Source organism: Podarcis bocagei, assembly GCF_964188305.1.
Source record: "Podarcis bocagei genome assembly, chromosome: 18".
NCBI classification, from domain to species: Eukaryota; Metazoa; Chordata; class Lepidosauria; order Squamata; family Lacertidae; genus Podarcis; species Podarcis bocagei.
In genome coordinates this window covers 1,285,896-1,300,053 of record NC_138144.1, presented here as the reverse complement: position 1 = coordinate 1,300,053, position 14,158 = coordinate 1,285,896, and the positions used below count along the sequence as shown (strand labels likewise).

Genomic DNA, 14,158 nt, shown 5'->3' with positions numbered 1-14,158 from the left:
CAACTATCAAACTTTTAGAAGACATCTGAAGGCAGCTCTGTTCAGGGAAGCTTTTAATGTTTAATAGGTTGTTGTATTTTAGTGTTTTACTGGAAGTCGCCCAGAGTGGCTGGGGAAACCCAGCCAGATGGGTGGGGTATAAATAACAAATTATTATTTTTATTATTACTAATCAGACTTAAGTATGTTGGTTATATGAAGAAGTGTGTCAGTGTTTCTGTTTTGGCCCTTCAACCACCCGCCTTGTTTTGCAGCGAGATCCTGGAGCCAGGTTGGTACAGCAATAGCAGCTTAGCTAGCAGTGAAGAAGGCCTTTGCAAAGAAAAATCTTTCTTATCCTTCCCAGCCTCCCTGCCACACGGCAAGAAAGCATTGGTGGTCACCGGAGACTTCCTGGTAAGATATATCATATATTTTTGCTGGACCCTTCTTCCTTCCTTCCCAGACTTAAATTCTAGAAATGGAAAGTATTTTTGCAGCCCATTCCACCTCCCCCCCAATATCCTCCAGGCAGTTTGTTGTTGTTGCTGCTGTTTAGTTGTGTCCGCCTCTTGGTGACCCCCTGGACCAGAGCACGCCAGGCCCTCCTGTCTTCCACTGCCTCCCGCAGTTTGGTCAAACTCATGCTAGTCTCTTCGAGAACACTGTCCCACCATCTCGTCCTCTGTTGCCCCCTTCTCCTTGTGCCCTCCATCTTTCCCAACATCAGGGTCTTTTCCAGGGAGTCTTCTCTTCTCCTGAGGTGGCCAAAGTACTGGAGCCTCAGCTTCAGGATCTGTCCTTGCAGTGAGCACTCAGGGCTGATTTCCTTCAGAATGGAGAGGTTGGATCTTCTTGCAGTCCATGGGATTCTCAAGTCTCCTCCAGCACCATAATTCAAAAACATCCATTCTTCGGCCATCAGCCTTCTTGATGGTCCAGCTCTCACTTCCATACATCACGACTGGGAAAACCAGAGCTTGAACTATACGGACCTTTGTTGGCAAGGTGATGTCTCTGCTTTTTAAGATGCTGTCTAGTTTTGTCATTGCTTTTCTCCCAAGGAGCAGGCGTCTTTTAATTCCGTGGCTGCTGTCACCATCTGCAGTGATCATGGAGCCCAAGAAAGTAAAATCTCTCACTGCCTCCATTTCTTCCCCTTCTATTTGCCAGGAGGTGATGGGCCCAGTGGCCATGATCTTCGTTTTTTTGATGTTGAGCTTCAGACCATATTTTGTGCTCTTCTCTTTCACCCTCATTGAAAGGTTCTTTAATTCCTCCTCACTTTCTGCCATCAAGGTTGTGTCATCTGCATATCTGAGGTTGTTGATATTCTGGCGATCTTAATTCCGGCTTGGGATTCATCCAGCCCAGCCTTTCGTGTGATGAATTCTGCATATAAGTTAAATAAGCAGGGAGACAATATACAGCCTCTTTCAGCTTAGCCTCTTTCAAAGCAGACACACTGAACCAGTGCTTCTTTCTAGCCAGCGTAGTTTTGACACCTGGTTTTTTATTACATGATATTTTAAGCATTTTTTTAAAGTTTCTCTTGAATGTCCCTCCAAAATTGTTTGATATGCACACACTCCCACCACATATGATACATGGTTCCTATCCCAAGTGGCAATTCATCCGCGGCAGGAACCGAGAATTTGGGATGGTCTCTTAACAAATACAGTGGTACCTCAGGTTAAGTACTTAATTCATTCCGGAGGTCCGTTCTTGACCTGAAACTGTTCTTAACCTGAAGCACCACTTTAGCTAACGGGGCCTCCTGCTGCTGCTGCGCTGCCGGAGCAAGATTTCTGTTATTATCCTGAAGCAAAGTTCTTAACCTGAAGCGGAGTCTGTAACCTGAAGCATATGAAACCTGAAGTGTATGTAACCCAAGGTACCACTGTAAAGACCATCCGATTGGGTGTCTCCTCATTTTCTTCCCAGGATAAAATCTTCCACACGGAGGGATCGACCACGGAGGAGCAGAACTTGAGCTGGCGCCAGCGCTTAGGCTGCTGCCGCGACAGAAACAAGAAGGACCAGGAGAACGCGATGGAAAAAGCCTTTGTGGAACTGGCCACCACCTGCCAGGCCGTGATCTGCTGCAGGGTGACTCCCAAGCAGAAAGCCCTCATCGTTCAGATGGTCAAGCGACACAAGAAAGCCATCTCCTTGGCCATTGGAGATGGGGCCAACGACGTCAACATGATTAAAAGTGAGGCCTGTTCCCAGGAGACCAAGAAGACTTGAGCTTCTAGGTCAGGCATCCCCAAACTTGGCCCTCCAGATGTTTTGGGACTACAAAGCCACTTCCGACATCATGGGGTTGTGGGCTTCACGCCCCCAACACGCACACGATCACGCCCCCACGCAATCAGGGGAATCCTCGGGCCGTGTCATCCCCTGAGCCAGCCAATCGGCTGGCTCGGGGTGTGTGGCTTGCCTCACTTAAGGCAAGCGTGGCTCTGGGATCTCCCTCTTTTGCCTGCGCAGCTGCTGTCGTTTCCCACCCGCCCCTTAATGTTCCCCTTCTGACCTTGCTATGGACCTCGGTTGGTCTCCGTTAAGGGGCCTGGTAGGAATTTTTCCCACTTGGCAAATTGGCACCAGCCATTTGGTTTTTTGCCTAGGTAAAGGTAAAGGGACCCCTGACCATTAGGTCCAGTCGTGGCCGACTCTGGGGTTGCGGCGCTCATCTCGCTTTACTGGCCGAGGGAGCCGGCGTACAGCTTCCAGGTCATGTGGCCAGCATGATTAAGCCGCTTCTGGCGAACCAGAGCAGCGCACAGAAACGCCGTTGACCTTCCCGCCAGAGTGGTACCTATTTATCTACTTGCACTTTGACGTGCTTTCGAATTGCTAGGTTGGCAGGAGCAGGGACCGAGCAACGGGAGCTCACCCTGTTGTGGGGATTTGAACTGCCGACCTTCTGATTGGCAAGTCCTAGGCTCTGTGGTTTAACCCACAACGCCACCCGCATCCCTACCTTGTAGCAAATTGTCACAACTCCTTTGGTTTTGGCGGTTAGGCATTGGTAGGGGTATTGTTATGTAGATGTGTTGGGGGGCGAGTAGTGCCATCATCTCCCCCATATACTGAAGGGTAGTCCAGTAAAGGATTCCGGGGGGCGTTGCCTCGTCCGAAGCCTATGGAGGTCCGGGCCTAAAGCGCGCCCCCGAGCGGTGACCCCGGGGGAGTACCTAGTTGATGTGCATCAGCAGGGCTCCCCCTGCTGGTGTTAACCCTTCCCAGTCTTCATGCAAGCAGGCTGAAGCCGGATAGTCTGATAGGACCAATGCCTAAGCCTCTTAGCTGTAACCAATAAAGCTGTGGCCAATTTTAGCCCATTAACCAAATATACGTGTCTTTATTTCCATTGGGGGGAGGCGGGAACTCGCCACGCAACTCCCATCATCCCTAGCTAACAGGACCAGTGGTCAGGGATGATGGGAATTGTAGTCCCAAAACATCTGGAGGGCCGAGTTTGGGGTTGCCTATTCTAGGTCTTCAGCTGCAATGCAGGAATCTCTGCTAAAGCAGCCATGACAAATCATGGCACACAAAACCACTTACTTTATCGATTGCCTTTTCTCTCTCCAGCTGCCGACATCGGAGTCGGGATCAGTGGGCAGGAAGGGATGCAGGCTGTTCAGTGCAGCGATTATGCCCTGGCTCAGTTCCGCTACCTGGAGCGGCTGCTCTTTGTCCACGGCCGGTGGTCCTACCTCCGGATCTGCAAATTCCTCCGCTACTTCTTCTACAAGACCTTCGCCGGCATGATGGTGCAGATCTGGTTTGCTTTCTACACTGGCTTCACAGCGCAGGTAAGAAGGGATAGGGCCCTAGGGGCTCATTTAGCATCATGTCACACTGGCCAATCAGATACCTGTAGGATGACCTCAGGCTCTGAACACAAGAGTTATCTCCTGTGTAGTCTTCCAGCTTCCAGCAAGTGGCGTGTGATTGCTTCTGACTGCAGAGGCAGAGCATAGCCAACTTGATGAATAACCATTGATAGACTTCTCCACCTCCACAAATTTGTTTAATCCTATTTAAGCTATCTAAGTTGGCAGTCATCGCTGCCTCTTGTGGCAGTGAGTTCCATAGTTTAAACTCTGCACTCCATGTGAATTTTCAGGGGTCTCCCCCCTGCCCTCTCCCTGTAGTTCGTACCCTTTCATTCTGCCGTTTTGTTCGCTTCCGAGGTGATATGGTACTGTGCATGATGACCTGTGAGACGGAAGATCCTGGGTTCGAGTCCTGTGTTTTCGTTTTGTTTTATTCTTTAACTGTTGCCCCTGCTCGTGGCAAAACCAGCAGCAACTATGGGGCATAAATAATAATAAGATGGTGATGATGATTGATAACCACTCCCCCCCCTGCCCAATTGCACAAGTCAAGCACTATTCGAGGGCATCATGGGAGGGAAATGGTGCCTGATTCATAAATGGTGGTGCAATGTGATGTTCTCTTTTTCCAGCTGTGTGCTTATGTGTGTGAAAGAGGGGAGGGAGGGAGGGAGAAACAGAGATGGGGAGAGAGAAAAGGTAAATTGATAAGGTAGCGTGTTCTCCATAAAATGCATATACCATTTAAGCCAGAAGTGGTCGGGAATGATGGGAGTTGTAGTCTGACAACACCTGCAGGGTCACTGATGTCCCCCATCTTTGCTATGAGAAGGTCTCATTCCCTACTGCATTCAAGAGGTGAAAGGCGGCCTCTGTTCAGAAGAGGCATTCATCCCTGAACGAAGGGATGCCTCTTCTTGGTTCAGGGATGGTGAACATCAGTGAACCTCCATGTGTCACTGGACCGTAGATCTCAGCAGCTGGCATGGGCCGGATGATAGGAGTTGTAGTCCAACGACATAGGGTCATAGGTTCCTAACACCGGTTGCAAGTTATGTGAAGGAAATCCATCTAATCCTCTCTGGTTTTGCTCTTCCATCTCAGCCTCTGCTGGAGGGCTGGTTCCTTGCCCTCTACAATGTCTTCTACACTTCGTACCCGGTGCTATGCATGGGCTTGTTTGAACAGGTAAGTCCGCCGTTTCCGTAGATGCGTTTGCTACCCACACCCACTCTTCCCATTCTCCTCCATCACACAAGGAGAGCTCTGCCCTTGGACAAGTCCAAAGGGGTGTGGTCCATCCAATTCTCCATCCTGTTGCCATAGCAACCAACCGGATGCCTGTGGCACGAAACCACCAGCCCTATCCCAAGCAGTGACCCCCCAGCAATTGGCATTCAGAGACATCATGCCGCTGATCCCACAGGGAGTGTTCAGAGACCAGTGCGATGTAATAACAATAACAATAATAATTTATTATTTATACCCCACCCATCTGGCTGGGTTTCCCCAGCCACTCTGGGCAGCTCTCAACAGAATATTAAAACACACAATACAGTGGTACCTCAGGTTACATACGCTTCAGGTTACATACGCTTCAGGTTACAGACTCCGCTAACCCAGAAATATTACCTCGGGTTAAGTACTTTGCTTCAGGATGAGAACAGAAATCTTGCTCCGGCGGCGCGGCGGGAGCAGGAGGCCCCATTAGCTAAAGTGGTGCTTCAGGTTAAGAACAGTTTCATGTTAAGTGGTGCTTCTGGTTAAGCACAGTTTCAGGTTAAGAACGGACCTTTGGAACGAATTAAGTACTTAACCCGAGGTACCACTGTACAACATCAAACATTAAAAACTTCCCTAAACAGGGCTGCCTTCAAAACTCATAACAATATAAACAATAAAAATAATCCACCCCTCTCTCTTTCTCTCCTCCTTTCATTCAGGACGTGAGTGCCAAGAAAAGCTTGCAATTCCCCGAGCTCTACAAGGCAGGTCAGAAAGACCGCTTTTTCAATTTCCGAATCTTCTGCCTCTGCTTCGTTCATGGCTCCTTCGTCTCCTTGGCTAACTTCTTCATCACTCTCTGGGCCATGGGAGACCATTCCGGCACCCACGTGGTCGGCGACTACCAGTCCTTTGCCATGGTAATAGCTACCGCTGCAATATTCACCGTCATTGCCGAGGTGAGTTTGGGGTGGGTGGGGGGTGCCCGTGTGTGTGTTTGTGCGTGTTGGATGTGATCGGTGATTTAAATCGAGATTTCCCGTATTTATCGCTCTATAGGACGCACCCGACCATAGGACGCACCTTGTTTTAGAGGGGGAGACAAGAAAGAAAATTCTCCCCCTCCCTGCTCAGCACCCCTTCAGCGAAGGGGCAGGAGAAACAGAGCCCCTTCCATTTCTCCTCCCACTTCGCTGAAGGGGCGCTGCACAGCTCTCCCTCTCTGTTGAAGCCAGGAGAGTCTTGCTCTCCCGGCTTCAGCAAAAGGAACCTGAAGCCTTCGGAGCGCAGCGCGAGTTCCCGCTGTGCTCCGAAGGCTTCAGGCAGCTATCTCTGAAGCCTGGAGAGCGAGAGGGGTCGGTGCGCACAGACCCCTCCCGCTCTCCAGGCTTCAGCGAAAGCAACGCAAAGCCTCCAGAGCACGGAGGGAGCGCTTCCTCTGCCCTTCGGAGGCTTCGCATTGCTATCGCTGCAGCCAAGGAGCCTGCGTTCACTCCATAGGATGCACACACATTTCCCCTTCATTTTTGGAGGGGAAAAGGTGCGTCCTATAGAGCGAAAAATACGGTAAATCGAATCCGCCCTGGTGCTGTGCAACATCCCTGTGGCTGCAGATTTGCCAAAGCAGTTTGCTTCACTGACCTTCCTCTCTGTATCTCCCCTTGGAAATGTGGAGTGATGGGAACTTACAGTCATATGTGGTGGGATTGTCCGTTAGTTAACAAATTCTGGAAACAGATTGGTATAGAAATATCGGGAATTGTGGGTAGGAAGGTGGAAATATCTGAATTAATGGTTCTTATTACCCTGAGTAGCACTGATCATAGCTGTCAACTTTTCCCTTTTCTTGCGAGGAATCCTATTCGGAATAAGGGAACTTCCCTTTAAAAAAGGGAAACGTTGACAGCTATGACTGAGTTAGAAACAAAAGAGGAATATAAATGGGTAAAATTGATGGTAACTGCAGCCAGGCAGGTTATAGCGAGTAATTGGAAAAACGCAGAAGAGCTAGGAGTGAAGCAATGGAAGGAAAAATATTACAATCTTAGAATATCTAACTGTGAAGATACACAGAATGAAAGGGTTTAAGGTCAGTGAGAAAGGAGGAGGATTGGTTTGAGAAGATATTGAATTATTTGGGCAGGTTTGAACAATCTGGGAGAATGTTAAAAGCTTGTGGAGGGAGATGTGTTAAGGTATATAGAATTGTACATATGCTTGATTTGAATACGTTACTATTGATTATGTATACCCAATGTAGCGATGTGGGATGTGCTGTGGGTTAAACCACAGAGTCTAGGATTTGCCATTCAGAAGGTCGGCGGTTCGAATCCCCGCAATGACGGGGTGAGCTCCCGTTGCTCGGTCCCTGCTCCTGCCAACCTAGCAGTTCAAAAGCACGTCCAAGTGCAAGTAGATAAATAGGTACCGATCCGGCGGGAAGATAAATGGCGTTTCCGTGCGCTGCTCTGGTTCGCCAGAAGCGGCTTAGTCCTGCTGGCCACATGACCCGGAAGCTGTACGCCGGCTCCCTCGGCCAGTAAAGCGAGATGAGCGCCGCAACCCCAGAGTCGGCCATGACTGGACCTAATGGTCAGGGGTCCCTTTACCTTACCTTTACCTTTATACCCAATGTATCAGCCGCCTGGGGGGTTTCACTGTTTGTGTTTTGGTTGTTGGTATAATAATAATAATAATAATAATAATAATAATAATAATAATAATAATTTCTGTATCTCCCCTGGCAGAGCATGATGGAGGTCAAATTCTGGACTGTCCTGTCTGTGCTGGCTATTGTCGTCAGCATCGGTTTCTACTGCCTTTTCTCCTATATAACTCAAAGCTTTCAAGCCTTCAAGACGTCGCCTGTCGCTTTCCAGTTTCCAGGTAAGGACTCCCGGAACTCTCCCGTGTCTTCCACAACACTCAAACGGCAGATGCGTTGTGGGACGGGAGGAAGCAGGGAGGTATTGGTGGGGCAGATCTGTCTGGACCATGCTGCCTGCCCTGGAGGGAGGGCCAGCGCCCGTTGGGACTGATGGGGCAGGAACCAGGGAGCCCAAACAGTAGGTGGAGTCAGGGCCAATCAGAGCTCCGCGTTGGGCAAAAGATTCCTGCACTGCAGAGGGTTGGACCAGATATTCCCTTCCAGCTCCACTATTGTTGTATTATTATATTTTATGAATTGACTGAAATACCCCACTTGGAGGGTGGCGCTGTGGGTTAAACCACAGAGCCTAGGGCTTGCCGATCAGGTCGGCGGTTCAAATCCCCGCGACAGGGTCAGCTCTGTTGCTCGGTCCCTGCTCCTGCCAACCTAGCAGTCCGAAAGCACGTCAAAGTGCAAGTAGATAAATAGGTACCGCTCCGGCGGGAAGGTAAATGGCGTTTCCGTGCGCTGCTCTGGTTCGCCAGAAGCGGCTTAGTCCTGCTGGCCACATGACCTGGAAGCTGTACGCCGGCTCCCTCGGCCAGTAAAGCGAGATGAGCGCCGCAACCCCAGAGTCGGCCACGACTGGACCTAATGGTCAGGGGTCCCTTTACCCTTTTACCCCATTTGGAACACAGTGTCCAATTCATGGCACCACAATTTCGGAAGGGTGTTGACAAGCTAGAGCGTGTGCAGAGGAGGGCAGCCAAGATGATTAAGGGTCTAGAACATGGGTAGGTAGGCAAACTAAGGCCCGGGGGCCGGATCTGGCCCAATCGCCTTCTCAATCCAGCCCACGGATGGTCCGGGAATCAGCGAGTTTTTACATGAGTAGAATGTGTGCTTTTATTTAAAATGCATCTCTGGGTTATTTGTGGGGTATAGGAATTCATTCATTCCCCCCAAAAAATATAGACTGCCCCCCCCACAAGGTCTGAGGGACAGTGGACCGGCCCCCTGCTGAAAAAGTTTGCTGACCCCTGGTCTAGAAACCAAGCCCGATGAGGAACTGTTGAACGGTTCCAAGGGAGTCCGTTCCACTGTCAAACAGCTCTTGCCACCAGAAAGTTCTTCCTGGCATTGAGCCATAAACTCCTTTCTTATCACTTGAAGGCATGGGTTCGAGTGCTACCCTCCAGGGCAGCAGAAAACAACCTTGCTCCATCCTCCATTTGGCAGCCCTTGAGATATTCGAAGATGGTTGTCACATCTCCTCTCAGTCTCCGCTTTCCAAGGCTAAACATACCCAGCTCCTTCGACCATACCTCATCAGGCTTGGTTTCCATTTTGGCTGCCCTCTTTGGCGAAAGGTTCTTGCACTGCAAGGAATTTGGCTACATGATCCTCACGGTCCCTCCCAACTCTACAGTCCCATGATTCCTCTGCGCACATTCTACCTTATCAAAAGCTTTCTTAAATTGTGTTATGCAGAACTGGACATGGCATTCCAGATGTGGTCTGACCAAGGCAGACTAGAGCAGGACTATGACTTCCCTTGATCTGTTGATGCAAGCTAGAATAGTATCACCTATTTTTTGCTGCTGCATCACACTGTTAAGCTTGTGGTTTACTAAAACCCCTGGATCCTTTTCATGTGTACCCTTAAGTATGAATGGCAGGGAGGATTCTAGCCTGCATATATGCATAAATTCAATTTCTACAAAATATTTTTAAAGGCCCATTTGAGTTTCCTTTGCAATTGGCATTTTGTGCGTGTTGGGTAGACCCAGTCTTCTCAGCTGCCTTGCCACCCAACATATGAAGACCCCTCAGATGTTCCCGAGCTGACTGGGTCACTCTTTTCTCCTCCAGCTGCCACCAAGAACGCGCTGACAGACCCACTGTCGCTCTTTGTGGTCCTGCTCTGCGTTGTGGTGAACACGATCCCCTCCCTCACCTTCCGTTTTGTGCGGAGTTTCGCGGGACCCACAACCATGTCGGAGGTGAGTGTTGTTTGGCAGTCTCCCCAGAGTTTGGGTGCTGAAGGAGAGCGCCAAAGCGTTGAGCCCTTAGATGGAATCCTTTGGCGCAATCTGTTGGGAAGACGGGTTCAATGGCCTTCAAGAAAATCAACACAAAACGATGTTCCAATGGCATCTAAATCCAGCACAATTCTGTAGAGCTTATCAAGCTGTTTGGTGGAAGTGTGAAAAATATGAAGGGACATTTTATCATGTTTGGTGGACTTGTAAAAAAAGTCAAGAAATATCAGATACATCAATGTAGAAGGTTATTAAAGCCTAACATTCATTTGAAGCCAGACCTTTTCCTGCCTAGGAATAGTGGATACACAATTAGAAAAAGACTGTGGAATATTATTTCAAGACATGACCACAGCGGCGACACTTTCCTCTGCACAAAGATGGAAAGATTCTTTATGAACTACGATGGTTGTTAAAATTATTGGACATGGCAGAGATAGCAAAGTTGATATGTTTAATCGGAGAAAAATCATGGTCGATATTTACTAAGGATTGGAAACTCCTTATAGACGTTTTGTGTGAAAAAGAAAACAAACTTATGATACGTGGGTTTGAGGATTGAGGAAAATATCATTACTAAGAAGTTAGAATTACAGCCGTACCTTGGTCTTCAAACAGCTTAGTTCTCAAACGTTTTGGCTCCCAAACGCCACAAACCCGGAAGTGACTGTTCCAGTTTGCAAACAATTTTTGGAAGCTAAATGTCCAACACGGCTTCTGATTGGCTGCAGGAGTTTCCTGCAGCCAATCAGAAGCCGTGCTTTGGTTTCCGAACGTTTTGGAAGTGAAACGGACTTCCAGAACGGATTCGATTTGACTTCCAAGGTATAAAGGTAAAGGTAAAGGGACCCCTGACCATTAGGTCCAGTCGTGGCCGACTCTGGGGTTGCGGCGCTCACCTGGCTTTACTGGCCAAGGGAGCCGGCGTACAGCTTCCGGGTCATGTGGCCAGCAGGACTAAGCCGCTTCTGGCGAACCAGAGCAGCGCACGGAAATGCCGTTTACCTTCCCGCCAGAGCGGTACCTATTTATCTACTTGCACTTTGACGTGCTTTCGAACTGCTAGGTGGGCAGGAGCAGGGACCGGGCAACGGGAGCTCACCCTGTCATTGCGGGGATTCGAACCGCCGACCTTCTGATCGGCAAGTCCTAGGCTCTGTGGTTTAACCCACAGCGCCACCCGCGTCCCCTTCCAAGGTATATCATGGGGGAAATATAAGTAATACATGTTAAGAAAAGAACACGATGGAAGGATGCTCAAGGAGTCAACAGATACGGGAGATTTGCTCTGATTGTCGATGAAAGGAATTTGCAAAATGTGAAAATTCAGGAAAAAGGTTATGCAAAAAAGATAACGCTTTCTGCTTTCTTTTCAGGTGCTGCAAGCCCGGGACATGCAGCAGAAGCAGAAGGCGGTGGAACTGACCTCTCACATCCGAAGGAACTCGCACCTGAGACGTTCCAGCTATGCTTTCTCTCACAAGGAAGGTTACGCAGACCTCATCTCCAGAGGTGCTAGTCTACGGAGCAAGGGCCCCCGTGTCCGCAGCCAGCTGAACGGCTTTGGCAGCAGCCCCAAATACACCCCCTCTGCCGATGGTGCCTCTGAAGAAAAGAAATTCCATCTCTGTTGACCAGGAGAAGAGCAAGGCCTTGGTGTGTGTGTTTGTGTGTGTGTGTGTGTACCAGTAGCCATAGGGACCAGCGTCAGAATATCTCCATCACCTTGGTGCCCGAAGAGGGCTCCCGAGATCCGAAGTGCAGCCCGCAGGAGATCGCAGCTCTGAGTTCGAATCCCGGCACACCGGACGTTTCCTTGCGCGGAAACCGCCGCCGTTCTCGCACGGGCCGGCAGACGTTGGGCGGTGACTCTGCTGTGCTCCCGCACCGTAACTGTGGTGCGAAAGAAGACGGTGATGTTGCAAATACCCTCTGAAACTTTATTCAGAAAGCATTCCAATCGACAACCCCCGGTGCCTGATTCTTAGTGTTGTTTTTTTAATTCAGAGGCACCGAATTCAGAGGCGCCGGCAGAAAGGAGAGCCCTCAAGGGTGGGATTTTCCCCATTCACTTCTGAGCACAGGAGTCAACTTCTAGGGACCAATGCATATTTGCCCCCCTCCAAAAAAAAACGTTGAGGAGGCTAGGCCCTGCAAAGTTGATGTGCCTTGCTATTCAAATGGTGTGTGCGCACCTCATCATGTGATTGATTATTCAGGGAGGGGCTTGCCTGCCCCCCAATATTTTATTCAAGTTGGCCCCCCTGTTTCTGAGCGTCCTTCCAGGGGGTACATACCAGCAGTGGCCGGAACTAGAGGCAAACGGACAGAGCCTCAAATGTAAACTTTAACCTTCGTCCCGTAGGCCAGTTTCTGCAAGCGCTCACACACCCCTCTCTATCCTCTAGCCAAAGAATCAAAGTATTGTACAGTTGAAAGGGACACCCCAAAGGGCACCTAGGCCAACCACTTGCAAATGCAGGAATTATGTTTGTGCCAAAAACACCTCTTAAGAACACGAGCGTGCACTTCCCGGGGTCTTCTCGAACCCGGCACCCTGTTTTCGACAATGACCAACTCCAAGTGTTTTTCTGGGAATCGCACGGCCAGGGCTCCAAAGCTGACACACAGCCACTGTCGCTGGCCGGTAGACTGCCTCCGAATTTGGAGGTCTAGCCCAGCTGTCATTCCTAACCCAATAAGAGCCCTGGCGGATCCGACCCGAGTTCTGTCTAATCCAGCGTTTAGCTACAAACTGTCGGGTGTCTGGGAGAAGCTCTCAAACGGACCGTGAAAGCCACCAGCCTCCCAAGTTGCTGGACCTCATCACATACTGCTGGGAGGTAGACTGCCCCTATATCTGGCCGTTCTATGTCTTGTAGCTTTCAATAGGTGCCTGGCTGTCCTTGAAGGTATTTTTAAGCACCGCATCATCATTTCCCGGGGGCTCTTTTCCTCTGCAACATTAGTTGTTTTCAATCATTGTTTTCTGGCTGCAAGAAAAACAGGAGGTGCCTTTTTTAAAATAAATAAAGAACATTTCTCTCTTTTTTTAAATAAAAGAACAGTTTATTTAGTGAAGGAAAGCCGGCTCCAGCAGTAACCCGCTTGGCAAAGCTCCATAAAGGTGGTTTGTTTTTTTAAATTCCTATTATTATTCTCTTAAACGAAATCAGGGTGCATTGCCACTGCATTACCGGCAAGAGCCCCTAGAGGGCGCCCAAGCGACGCGGCCGGTGTTGGCTGTTGCACACAAGACTGCCCTCTGCTGGACGGATGCAGTACTGACACAGAGCGAAATCTCCCAAGACTGTAGCAGTTTGGCTGACTGGTTATGGGATGGAGGGGGGAAGCTTCACAGCAGAATCTCTGATGCACAAGGGCTTCAACTCCAGACAGAGGTTCTGTCCAAAGGCATCCTTACTCTCCCCCCCCTTTTTTTGCACTCTCCAGCACTTTGAAATAAAACTGATTTTGGGAAAGGAAAACAAAACAATTCTGGCTGGTTCTTGGGGCTGCGCGCCACAGATCTTTCATCCGCAGGAAGTGTCTTCTGGGGGGTTCCTGGGCAGCGAGCGGAATTCCTCCTCTGGCATTGTTTGAAAGGGCACACCAGACACCGCCAATGTGTTAGATATAAGGCTCACATCACGAATCTACAAATAGGGGAGAGTGGGGCAGCTGCCATTGGTGGCTGGTACTCATTGGTCCTTGATGGGCTGGGAGGCAGGGAGCTGGACAGCAGGTGGCGCTAGAGCAATGAAAATTGGAGCCACGGAGTGCTGACTTTGTCCCCATCCTCTTCCTTCCTCCTGTTGAGGTCTGCGAAGGCAAAACTTAGACTAAGGAGGAAGGGTGTGTCAGGGCCGACCCTGGACTGCTTGCCGGTAGGGAGGAAGGCAGGCAGCAGCTGTCAGTCAAAGGTTGCTGGGGCAGGGCACAGTTTGCCTTCATAGATTGATTATCCATTGTTTTCTGCTTTCATTAAATGGATCGCTGGTCTCGATAGATAGCAAAATTCATCTCAGACTGCTCAAACCCACAGCGCCACCCGTGTCCCTCAAACTGCTGTTTTAGGGGTTGTTTTTAAAAGTCTGGACTGGATTAATCCATTTTGCATTGCTTTCCATGGGAAAGCGCTCCTTGGTTTTGGAACGCTTTGGTTTTGGAACGGAATTTCCGGAATGGATTAAGTT

At 49.6% G+C, this 14,158-nt stretch overlaps 1 protein-coding gene across 5 annotated transcripts in view; it reads left to right on the top strand.

The window, feature by feature from the left end:
• ATP8B3 (ATPase phospholipid transporting 8B3) overlaps positions 1-13,012 on the top strand; it is a 57,206-nt gene extending 44,194 nt beyond the window's left edge. For all 5 annotated transcript variants that reach the window (XM_081177614.1, XM_081177615.1, XM_081177613.1 and 2 more), the window contains exons 21-28: positions 255-396; positions 1,924-2,194; positions 3,580-3,803; positions 4,932-5,015; positions 5,771-6,010; positions 7,799-7,937; positions 9,793-9,923; positions 11,339-13,012. In XM_081177614.1, coding sequence (XP_081033740.1) covers positions 255-396; positions 1,924-2,194; positions 3,580-3,803; positions 4,932-5,015; positions 5,771-6,010; positions 7,799-7,937; positions 9,793-9,923; positions 11,339-11,596 — 1,489 coding nt within the window. In that variant the 3' untranslated portion in view covers positions 11,597-13,012. The remainder of the gene's footprint in view (positions 1-254; positions 397-1,923; positions 2,195-3,579; positions 3,804-4,931; positions 5,016-5,770; positions 6,011-7,798; positions 7,938-9,792; positions 9,924-11,338) is intronic.
• Positions 13,013-14,158: the final 1,146 nt, after the last annotated feature.